Source organism: Corvus moneduloides, chromosome 1 (genome assembly GCF_009650955.1).
Source record: "Corvus moneduloides isolate bCorMon1 chromosome 1, bCorMon1.pri, whole genome shotgun sequence".
Lineage (NCBI taxonomy): Eukaryota > Metazoa > Chordata > Aves > Passeriformes > Corvidae > Corvus > Corvus moneduloides.
The window spans coordinates 128,551,896-128,564,531 of record NC_045476.1 but is presented as its reverse complement, the minus strand read 5'-3'; the positions used below and the strand labels follow the sequence as shown (position 1 = coordinate 128,564,531).

Here is a 12,636-nt window from a genome sequence, read left to right as displayed (position 1 = left end):
GCCTCTAGCCTGGAGTTAGGGCAGTGAGCGTGTTACAAAGTTCAACTTGTGAAGTAACTGGAGAGAGCCATCAGGGCAGGTGACAAAAGCATAAAAGATGTAAGGTGGGATTTGGTGTGAGAGGGTGGTAAGTGTATTACTATAAAGCATTTTCATCTCAGCTGCTTAAAATTATTTCCGCTGCCTCTGGTAAATCCAGACTGAAGCAGCCATGCAGGCTGCAGTACCTGCTCCAGCCCAGGCTGGGGATTACACCACTGCCCCTGCTTGAGTGGCCACCACTGTCACAGCCACGCTGATGAACATGAGCCTTCTCACTGCTGAGCCAGAAATTCAGGGCAAGAATTATCCTGATTTGGCAAATCCTCTCTGGATAGGAATGTGCTAAGCCCATGAAGAAGCTGAACACCACCCAGGTTTGAAGTGCATCTGTCAGCAAACATTGCCTGCCGTCATCATGGAACTCCTGTAGCCTTCAACCATGCTTACAAAAGCTTGAAGATGGCATTTTAGTAAAAATAAAAGACCTTTGTAAAAACTTCTTGTTTTCATCGGTAGTTTGTTGGGATCTTTTTTTTCCTCTGTTGATCATGTTTAGGCCTCTGGGTGGGAATTTCCTAACCAAGAGGAAAGCTGTGGCATTACCCTGCTTCACCTTGGTCATCTAGTTCACTGCACTCCTAAAATCTTGCTTCCATCTACATGTCCTTGCTAAAGCTCTGTACTCTTAATCAATAGATTTTCCGTGTGTTTTTGTTTCTTTGCAGACAGCCTTAACAGTTTGTTCATGAGTAAATGAAAGCTGAAGCAAATAATAAGAAAATTGAAGTCGGCTTTCACAGTTTTTGTAACAAAAATAATTTTAGTAACAAAATACTTTATTAACTCTTCAATCAGAAACATAAATATATGCAACAATATCTGTATTTTCATCACATGACAAGTTAGGGAATGTAAGACACATTGCTAATAGTAATTTTTTTCCCCATGAAAGTGTTAGCTGCACTTTTCATGCAGGATAGCATTTATCCTGTATGAAAAGTAAGTATCCTTCTTCAAGTTATTCACTCTTTGGATAAAAACCTAATGCCCTTCTGCTGTTGGGCTATGCTAATACCAGACAGTTTTGGACTTTGACTATAAAGCTAAAAAACATCTTTGATTTAATATCAAATTCACACACACACCACACTCTGAGGCTGAAACTTAAGTTGTATAAAAAGTGCAAAAGCGGCCAAGCTATTCCTCCATTTCCCACGTCACGGAATAGAAAACATCCCTGTGCTACATCTCCGTTCCACTGCAGTGTCTGATCCTTTATTATTGCTATTTTAAATTGCACACACAGCTCCACACTCTGTACACGGAGGAGAACTCTCCCTGCAGGATTCTGGCAGGTGCAGCGGTGCTGGGCGCTGCCTCCTCGGCCGCGGCGGTTCCTGGGCTGTGTCAGCCGTGCGCGGTGGAGAGGCCCTGCCAGCCCAGCGGGAGCGCGTTCTCCGGGGAGAGCTTTGCTGAGCCCGGCTGCTCCACCAGGAATCTCCGGAGCGTGGCCGACGTTCCCGGTCGCAGCCAGGGCTCTGTGGCCTCGGTGTCAGTGGAGCTGGAGCGTCTGCCGGCGTGGGACTGAGGGCGCTTCAAAAGGTCGTCCACGTCCCCCAAGAAACTGTCATCACCTGAGAGAGGAGGAGAGCAACGCTCCTGTGAGAGCGGACAGAAGCTCTTCCCATCACAGCACTGGCCAGGCTTGGCTGCAGTGAATGCATCAATTACACTTTTAAATGACATTTGTTTCTACTTAGCACACGGTTGCTGCTGTTCTGGGAACTGGGCCCCAACAGCTCCCCACCACCAGCTCAGCAAGGGATAAGGATACAGGCAAAGGTGGGTGGACTCAGCAGAGGGTTCTTGCTTTCCAAAAAGTTTCCATTTAGTCAAATCTGGCCATGCATATATGCATTAAAATGCATGTAAAAATAAAGCCATTCAATTACAGGGGCCTGGCTGAACACTTGTATAGACAGTCTCCTACTGAGGAAGAATTGTTTTAACTTGGTTTAACAGTGCAAATGCAGGTGAGCCTGTGCATCACAGCCCAGCTACAGCTTAAAACCTCAATGCAGTCTCACGCTGAAACTAGCTAAGTTGGGATCTTCCAGCTACAAAACAAACCCCAGCAAATAAAAACCAGAACTGCCTTGCCTTTGAACTTGGGGTCATTATCACTCTGTACCTCTACTATTACTTGTACATACACATAATACCTTAAACAAGTAGTTCTTAGTGTGGATTATCAAACAACATACATTTTTACTATAAATGAAGGGGTATAAAGGTGTAAGTTCCTCTGTGCTGTTCATTTCCAGGCTTTACAACATTTACTTTTTACATACTTAAACCAAAATTGTGCAATTCCCCTCTAGCTATAATGATTGAAAATTGCAATGTTTTCCTCTTAAAACTGAGTCACGTCAATGAGGAGGTTCTGGTTTCTTGGTATTTAGGGTGGGCAGAAAAATATTTAAAGACTCTGGATTAGGAAAAAAAAATCAACATTTTTGCAGAAACATCCTAATTCAAGCAAAACAGAATTGTATATTCTTTAGTGATAAAATAATTCACCTAAGCAATTGATAAATATCATGTAATTTAAGTATTTGGATGATTTTTACAGATTTCAGGGGTTTATTCTGGAAAATGATGACTTTTTAAAAATGAGAACTTAAACCAAAGGTTCTCTGACGATTCTCATTAAAAACTGAAAGTTGATGTTCTGACCATGGGTGTGAGAGCCCAAGGCCTGGAGGAGCAGCAGCCAGGTGTGCAGGGGTGAAGGGAAGAACAGGAAATGCACAGCCCCAAATACACTGGGAGCAAGGGCTCCGTTTTCCTCTTTGTGTGTTAGGTGGGATTGCAGGTTCTAAAACAAAATGCCAAATACTTTTTGTTCCGAAAGAACTTGGCACGAATCACTAGTTCTGTCACATAATACAGACAGTGATCTGATCATCCTCCAAGCCTTCCCAGTCTGGTTAAAACTTGTCTGTAACACTAGAAGTGAGAGCAGACCTCCCTCTCTCTAGGGCCTGTCATCTCCTGTGCTGGAAGCTGGCAGAGTGAACCTCTTTGTCTCCTCAATCCTGGGTCAGATGAACTCTCCTGGGGGTTGGAGCCCACAGTTTTTTGAAGACATAGGTTATAGTGGGGTTAACAGCCACAGCAGGAAAAGTCATACCTAAACAAAATTAATTTTCTCTTTGCTGCTTTAAGAGATTATATTTAGCAACAGTAAAAATAAGGTGGTTTAGAGACAAGTAGTGAATGTCCAGGCCGGAGGGCTGCATTTCCCCACATTTAACTACTTCTGCCTTTAAAGCAAAGCCTTTAGATCTTGAAGATGGCAGAGGTAAGATCAACTCTTCTACCAGAGGTAAGATCACAGTGCACATCACTGGATCAGACTCACTTGGTGCTGCTTTTAGAAAGCACAGCAGATCAGCTGCACTGCACAACTTCATTGTGAATTTCAACACTTTGCACATGCCATAAAAAACTGTCCTTAATTGGGACACATATCAAGACTCTTGATAATTCAGTCTGCATGTGGAGGCTGGGTGTAAGGAGAACTTTTCCTTAGCGTGAAATCCTGGTTAGGAAATTGAATGGTATCTGGATTCCTGCAAAACACCAATGGCAGCACATCCTGTGTGCCCAAATCTCTGAGCATTCCTTCTTCTGTATATGAGCCTGCTCTTGTTTATGCCCTTAGGAACACACATACCTTGCCTGACAGAGAAGGCATCTCAGGCTTGCAGAGACTCCATCACCCAAATATTCACCAAGTCTACACTGATAGGAATTCATCTGGATGGTGAAAATGGAGAAAGCCTGGCTCCTTTTTTCTAATTTTCCAATTAAGAAAACAATACTAGGACGCCTTTAGGATTCCCACATCAGCCCCACAGGAGAAAGTGAACTGCTGCAGACAGAGCCTCCTTATTGAACCGGATCAGCTCTTAGAATTTATCAAAGCCTGTGAATTGCCATCTCTCGTCATTTCAAGGGAAGATAACCAGGTTCCTTGGTTATATATTTGAGAGATTTGTTTTCTCTCAGCAGTGTCTTTGAGGGCAGAGGAGAAATTACAGTCCTGGCTGCTCGGAAAGCAAGAGGATGCCACCAGGGTTCTTTGAAAAAAACTTGGCTTCACTCATTTTTTCTGTAACATCCCTGAGCACAAGAACAGGAGGGCAGGCAGCAGTGCAGCCTGAACGACCACAGCTGAGCAAGAGGATCTCTTGCTCCCTTTCCAAGAGGCACAAATGCTAACCATGAGTGATGGATCCCCATGTGCTCCAGAGAACAAGCTACATACAGACATAAATATAAATATAAATATATATATATATATGTGTGTGTGTGTGTGTATATACACACAGATCAAAATTATATTTATCTAAAGGCTGAAACTCTGGCGACTGTGACAAACAGAAGGAAAGCAAAATAAAAAGTGTAGTGCATATGATAGGTGGAATTCTAAAAGAGGTGAGATAAAACAAGGATACAGAAGTAAAAGTAGTTCATATAGCAAAAATATCTGGGTAGAGTAAAATTAGTAAAGAGTTTATTTAGATTATAGAAGAAAATAGTATGAGTAGGGTTTTTTTTTAGTGACTTAAAACCACAGTGAGATGGTTAAAACAAAAAAAAAACCAAGGATGAAGTGCTTGTAAGAGTGCCCATAGCAACAGAATCAAAAATACTGCCAGCATCTGTACTCTCATTAAGTTTATAAAAAGGATACTGATACTGTAATTGCCTAGACAGCATAGCAACTACCTCCAAAAAAAGGGAGACTTCAGACTTGTATTCAGACTTGTATGAAAGAATCATTAGCACAAAGTGTATGAACTGGGTCACAATCCATGTGAGAAATTAGAGGCCATTAATGGTTGCCATGACTGGTACTTCACACACAACAGGGGTCTAGATCAGGCAGCCAGCATTTGGAGATGCTCCAAGACAGCTCCCAGCGCCTGATGTAAGAAACATGGAATGAATTCAAGTGTGTGTGCAGTGAAAGAGATACTCAAATACTCACATACTCAAATACTGAATGATCATTAATATTAACAAACCACTAGAAAATCAAATTAAACTAGAAACTGAAGTACTTCATCATACACAATTCTCTGGCATATCTTCATGCTGGCTGGACCACAGACATCTGATTCCCAGGAATGCCAATAAGCTCACACAGGCACCTCATCATCATTCATCACTTGGGCGTTTCATTTCTTCCCACTGCCAGTTCAGCTGTGCAGCTGGATATCCCCATGCTGCTGCCCACAGTCACACATTGCAGTGGTGCAGGCAGGACAAGTATGAGTGGCTGATCAGACAGGAATATGAGAATCTTCTCCTACTCTCCTGCTCTAAACTTACTCTAAAGGAGCTGTGTTGAGGTGTGCTGGGGAAGCCTTTGTACCAGCTACAGAGCTCTATAAATAACGCCTGTGTTTGATCTGCTTGCTTGCTGTTCTGCTACATGGAGCCTATTACTATTTGCTCCTTTAATTATTGTAATTACTTGATGTTCACTACATCATCTCTGCTACAGGGAGCATACCTAAGGAAGGAGATTTCTGCTGGGGCTCAGTCAGTCTGTGCAATCGCTCCTCATTCTTGCCTTTCACCTGATCAATGTCAAGGCTGAAGTTTGAGTGCAAAGAGAAGCTGTCAGGCTGCAGCAACGGTGTCTGGCCTGGTGGAACTTCCTCCTGTAGGGAATCCAAAAATGCACAAATCCTTCAGTTAAACAGCATCCTTTTCAAAAGGGCAAATAGCTACACATGTACTCTCTCAGGAGCCATAACATGGAGTCACTGAGGAACCACAGGAAGTCTGACATTACTTCTGTCAGTTCTCATACGTACAGCACTCTCCAAAGCTCTCTGCTTTAGTCGTCTCCTCTCCCTTGCAGAAGATGGATGCTGTGGTAATAAATTAACTTCTAAGGCAGAAAACGTTTCCCCATTAGCACCTGGAAAAACAGGTGAAATAATTTTCAAAGAAATCAAAATACCAGAGAGTGCTCAAACCCGTTTATGTCTTGAAAGAAGCCAATACATTGTACTTGACTCCATCACAGGAATCAGAGGAAAGTATTCATTACAGATCTTGTTTATGCCTAGACCTTTAAAGAAAATGAGTACTCAAATGAGCACAGTACCTCTGCTTGAAAGAGAGAACACTTGGAAAATCAGTGTCATAAAGAGATACAATCATGTAACAAATTATGTTTGTAAATATGTTACATGGAATATATAATAACATTACATGGACTGACAATGTTACCTGGAATATGATAACACAAAATCTATGCATTAACCACACATCCTTGGTTGTATCTCAGCCTTTTCATGAAATAAAATGTTAAAATCTGTTAATACAAAAATAAATAACTACACTTTTTGATCATACTTTATCACATTACAGCGGGGGGGTTTAATCTATTTTTATAATATACATGGACCCTAAGGTCACGTCTCTGCTTCACACTTGTCTATTTATTCTTCTTTAGCTGACTCTGGAAACTCTATCAAACAGGTACTTTTTTTTTTTTTCCCCCTCCAGGACCAGTAACCACTGCCTGGGGCTGGTTCATGGCTTTTCTGCTGCTTGGTGCAGACAGTGGGCTGTGCTTCCTACTGCTGTCCCTCTGGCATCTTCAGAACAGAGACTCCCAGGAAAAGGAAGGACTCTGCTCAACAAAACTCCTACAGAATCCATTACCACCAACTACTCTTTGTGACAATGAAGTCACATTTTGGAAAAGTGCTTAGTCCAGTATATCACATAAAGTAAAAAAAAAAAATTTAAAATAAATGTGTGTAAATTCTAAATGTAACAATTAAACAATTAAACAGTTATGTTGGTTGAAAATTGATACTTAGGTTTGAAAAATAAATTTGATTGATATCAAACAAGTTCAGATTAACAAAAAGATATTTTAAAAAATTCTTTTATATTGTCAGTTGTTTTTTTCCCTAAAAATACATTTTTTATTCTCTTCTTGTCTCTTCTCTCCCCAGTTTCACCAAAGGTACTCATGCTCTTATCACAAATGTTTTAAGTAAAAAAAATCAAAGCATAATTTTAAAATGGTGTAATGCTAACAATTCATGCATCAGAATTCCAGCTACAAGACCAGCTGAACTTCACTAGATTCAAAACAGTGCTATTACTTGGAATATAGAACATGGTTTAACAGTGTGAATTTGTCACAACAAAGAACAAGCTTAAGAATTTATTGTACCATTAGTGTATCATCAGTATCAGATGCTACCTTTTTCCTGTAAGCATCTATCATTCACATCCTGCTGCACAGAGATGCTTTCAAATCACTGCATTAACACTAATGGATTCTAAGGTTTTCAGTGAGGCAAAAAAAGGGAAAAAAGAAACTGATAAACCACTTTATTTCTAACTGCCTCAAATTTCTGAGCCCTAGGAGATGAATTCATTTGTAATGCTGACATAATAGATGCCAAAATTGAGTTGGATTTCAAACCCATGTCAAAAAAACCTCAACCAAAACAGAGGGTAGTGTTACATTCTTCTTAGGAAATGGCACACACTGTTAAAATACATCCCCTGTATTTCACAAAAGACCCTCAGACAATGTAAGCAGCACAACTCACAGAGAAGGCAGCCCACAGATAATGATAGTTTTTAATTCTCACTTCAGGGACGGAAGTCACCAGATGCATATCCAGAATGTTAGTAGCTATTTATAAAGCCCAACTAATGCAAAGGGTAACACATTTTTAGGTAATGCATACAGCTCACTATTGAAGAACATGGTTTTCATCAGTCATAAATGATCTGGGGTGGGGGGGAGGGGGGGGAAGGGAAAAAAAGTGGGGGGGGAATAAATAGTATGCTAGGTTAACTGCAACACCTCACTAAACTGCAAGTACCAGCTGGATGGGGAGAAGAAGGAAAAGGGTGAGAGAACTATAAATATCCTGAACCTCATGAAAGTGGTGAATAAAACCAAGAGCACCCCATTACAGAGTTGGCAGACTCAGAGCAGATGAAAGGACACAGTTCACAGAAGGCACAGGTTGGATATTTATCCACACAATACAGCTGATGGTAAACAGAGATTCAAAAATGCTGATTCCCATTCACGAAAGACAACCTATGAAAGGCCCAGCTTAGCAAGACTCATGAAATGCAACCAGCTGCAGGTCACTGGAAGCTGGAAGAGTCCTGCATGTCTGCCTGCATCTTGTGTTCCTCTCCATGAGCCTGTCCTGGCTGAGGTGGCAGATTTGGCCCCATCCTAGACTGATGGGCTCTCCTGAGGCATCCTTTCACCATTGGGCTGTACTACTACACAGTAATCCCTAACCTGAAAAGGAAGGTATTGCAGACTACAGAGAGAACCAAGTGCACTGAACAAGGCTGAAAGCACCACCTGTGCTCTTCCACATGCCAGGTTCTATCCTGTACTCCAGGACTTGCACGTTAACAGAATAGGCTTGAATACATTTCAAATGGAAAATTCTGCTTTTAACCAAATCCAGAGACAACACTCATCAGTTTATAGAAACATTGTTTCATTTAAAAGTACTTGCAGGACTCTACTGCATCTCCCCTACAGCACAGAATAAAAACCTTGCAAGATGATTTCCCATAGATCACTGAAAGAAATTTCAATATACATTCAGCAATGCCTGCTAATGGAAAATAACATGTAGAGGCCCGAGCTGGTTGGGTTTTTCTAGCCTTGTTATTTCGAGTGACTGGAAATAAAACAGCACTTTTATATCCATGCATATAAAGGTTGAATAAAGAGACATTACATGAGGCAGTCCATAACAAAAATCTTTAGAAAACTAAAAATCATTGACTTCAGATGATGAATAAGTGACAACATCTGTAAGTATGATGTTGCAAGTGAAATGAAATAATATGTGAACACTAGAAAAGTGAGTAATTTAGAATGAATTGCTATTTTATACCCATATAATCATACTTAAAATCAAGCATGCTTGTAAATCAAAAGAATAACCATGAAAAGAATCGCTGACTGTCTAAGACTTGTACATTTCACTGTGGACAGATTGCAATTGTAAGCTGTGATTGCCAATAAATTATATTATTTGCAGCAGAACAATAGAAAAGCATTGCCTGTGCTACCATTGTAACACATTTCCTGAATAATCATTAGCTTTTCCTTATCCAAAGCTGGGAAGATGGCAAAAAAAGCCCCTTAACAAGATTAACATCCCAGAAGAAGCATGAAGAGCAGAGAAAGATGCTTTCTCATGAAAAGATGTAAGGTGGTAAAGGGCAACTGAGCAGCATCATTAAATTCAGGTATGATCTACACCGATTTATTGCAGTAAAATTTCATTTGAATTTGGAGACATAACTTCCTAATACTTCAAACAAGTCACCATAGCTACAACCACTGCAACTTTTAAAACAGTAATAATCATTTTAGAGACACAGCATTAGACTAAACCATGTGTCTGTGCACTCACAACATGGTTAATAAGGAGAGGTATAAACTCACCAATAAAAGCACTATCCGATTCCAACAGTGAATTTTTCTGGAATTCATTAGATTCATTTCTGAACTACAAAAGTGAAACAGAAAAAAATGGAAATTCAGAGGCCTCTATATATTTCTGGGGCCAAATTATAATTAATGTAAATTAATTGCCAAACTTTTGCAAAGTAAAGAGCAGCTCTACAGTGTTAATATTCTACTATCCCTGACTCTGTGGTTCTAAAAACCCAACACATTTTTAAATAACTCATACTCTTCTTAAGCATTAGGGATTTTTTTTAATTTTTCTGTAGACGTCCCAGTCGCTGAAATTGCCTAGACATGGCATCTGTTGTAGTGATTTGTGTAACACAGACATTTCCATCAAGAAATTGATCCTTGTCACTCTGCAGGAGGTTCAGAACAGTCAGTGCTTGAAGTGAGCTTTGCACTTAAGGTTTGTATGAAGTATTGATCAAATGAAGAATGATTCCTTATGTTTCAGTTATCCCACCACATACAATCTTTGACATTAAAGCATTAAAATAACAAATTTCTACATCACAATATCAAGCACTAAGACCAATACTCGAAGTTCACTGCATAGTTGCAACCATTTGTTACAGAAATCCTACTGTGGAATAATTTATGTTTAAAACCACTCTAAAATCAAAGCAGTAGAAACTATCAGAGGAAACAGAATAAGAGAAAACAAATCTTTTACTGTAAAGCATTGCTCTGAATGAGAATTTCAGGCATTAAATTACAACTATGAAGTGCATAAATGTGATTTTTTTTTTAAATAAATACTGTTTCATTTCTGCATTTAGTTACAGTATTATCCTGTAATGTCTTTACTGTTGCACAGTCTCCTGTTTTTCATCACACTACCATGAAACACAATTGAACTCTGTTATTCAGTATTTTGGGTTAGTGCAGAATTCTAATTTGATAGCACTTTATTTTGCTCTTTCACTGAGTCAGAAAATAAATGTCCCATCTGAGAACAGATTCAATTCTTGACTGCTAAGTGCATCACTTAAACCTAGCAGCAATTTAACATATGAATATAAAATAAGTACCAATGAATATAAAACGAAGAGAGTTAAAAAATCAGGCCATCTCTGTATACAAAGATAAGCAACTTGTATGTCAAGTTTAAAGAAGCTGTCGCTTGTGTGGACAAGAAAAAGAAGTAAATAAGCTTGCTGCCTTGTTAAGTGTCATTTATTTCTCCAAATCAGTGAAAGACACGATATTTCTCACACTTGAAAAATTAATATAATAAAAAAACTTTTATTCTTACCAGGCCCATGGTTTGTGGGTAGCTGTCCAAAGCAGAATCATCTTGATCAACAAAAGCTACATAGACAAGAGACAAAACAACAGGGTTGACATAAAAACAGCTAATAACAAAACATATTTTATCAGCTTATTGTTGCACAAATAGACCAGTATGCATTACATCTTTAAATATACATAAATTGTAATGAATTAATGAGTTTTTAAAACATTTGAACACAACAATTATTCCAGTTTCCTTATGTAAATCTAAGTAGAATCAGAGAAATCAAACAGTAATCTGTAGTGTATTATTTCTAATCTGTTTTTTGGCTCCTGGCAGGGAGTAACAACCACAACAGGGACTGCAGAAAGCCCCAAGAGTAAATGCACATTCAACATGCTGAGCACACCCCACTTCCAGCTTTCAAAGAGAGGCTGAACTAGACAGAGATCATTTCACAGAGGAAAGTGATAAGAATATATATGCTTTTATCTAGGGATAAAAAACTCCGTTCTGAAGAGCACAGAGAACCATCCTGAAAGTTAAGCTAACAATGACCGAATGCATGCTGGAAATGCAAAGAAGCAGAACTGAAGTTACTTTTCTTATTTAGTTTAAGTTTTCAAATAAATTATTTAATTAGATTGTTTTTGAGGCAGAAATGCAAGAAACAAAACCTTACTCAGTGTGTAGCTGACCTTGTGTCCAGCATCAGAGCACATGGGCTGTCAGTCCTGCTGGGCTGACACCCAGCCCATTCCTGACACTGCTCCAGCACCCAGCACTGCAGCACAGCAACATCAAACCTGCCCTTGGGGCTTTCCCTCCCATCCCCCAGAATAATAGTCATCCAAAAGTCTGTAAAAGACTGCCTCATTTATAGGGACACAGCTAGCACTTAAAAACTTGGGACATTTAAAACACTGATTTCTCAGTTTATAGTTCTATTAACAGCCAACATACTCCTCTTTCACATAAAGAGAAAAACAAACGTATCAGAGGGAAAACTGTATGAAAAGCATGTAAGACAAAGAACACTTACACACAGAGTGGGAAAAAAGGTATCCCTTTGCCAAAGCAGCCCGTAACACATTATTTCACCCACAGAACAAAAGTACATAATACTGCTTTAATTCATCTTTCTTTCTGCCTTAAATCAGACACTAAAACCACTCCTCTGTTTTCAGAATATGATGAACTTGTCTCTGAGGAAAATAAACTGGAAACAGAGAGATGGCAACTAATTCTCTTGCTCAGTACTCAGTGACAGACTATGAAGTTAAATGATATTGTAAAGCAGTAGGAGAGAGAAAGAGGAAAAGCTGTTCAAGCATCCTCTAGAAGTTCAAGCATCCAGTAGAAAATACTTATAAAAATCAGCTGCCTGTCTATCAATTAATCTAAGTTACCCTGAAGAGGCCTTTCCTTGGACGTCATCATGAGCCTACATTATCCATTAGCAGAAGTCTAAATGACTGCTTATGCTTGAAATTAATGGGAAGGGCAAATTTGCTTTCTAGATGGTGGAGGTTTCTCTGCAGAAAACATTAAATGAAAACTTTCTCAGACTGGTCTGTTCAAAAATATTCTAATGGCAGAAAACCAGAACCAAGCCCCAGAGAGATCTCAGCTGAAGCCGGTGCATTATTTTTCAGCATTTCAGTCAATCTCATGAAGAGGAACACTGAAGTCAACCCTATACATTCCATTTAGACATTAAATTATAGTCACAACCATATAATTAACACAGAACATGGTATAGATATGCTTATTTGCAACTGTGATG

The 12,636-nt window shown here is 39.4% G+C and overlaps 1 protein-coding gene across 8 annotated transcripts in view; it reads right to left on the bottom strand.

Annotated features, from left to right (window-relative positions):
• Window positions 1–857: 857 nt before the first annotated feature.
• CSPP1 (centrosome and spindle pole associated protein 1) overlaps window positions 858–12,636 on the bottom strand; it is a 62,307-nt gene continuing 50,528 nt past the window's right edge. For 7 of the 8 annotated variants that reach the window (XM_032127004.1, XM_032127000.1, XM_032127033.1 and 4 more), the window contains 5 exons: window positions 10,872–10,927; window positions 9,590–9,653; window positions 5,937–6,043; window positions 5,630–5,780; window positions 858–1,676 (listed from right to left, as the gene is read on the bottom strand). In XM_032127004.1, coding sequence (XP_031982895.1) covers window positions 1,450–1,676; window positions 5,630–5,780; window positions 5,937–6,043; window positions 9,590–9,653; window positions 10,872–10,927 — 605 coding nt within the window. In that variant the 3' untranslated portion in view covers window positions 858–1,449. The other variant, XM_032127042.1, reaches the window with a different exon arrangement.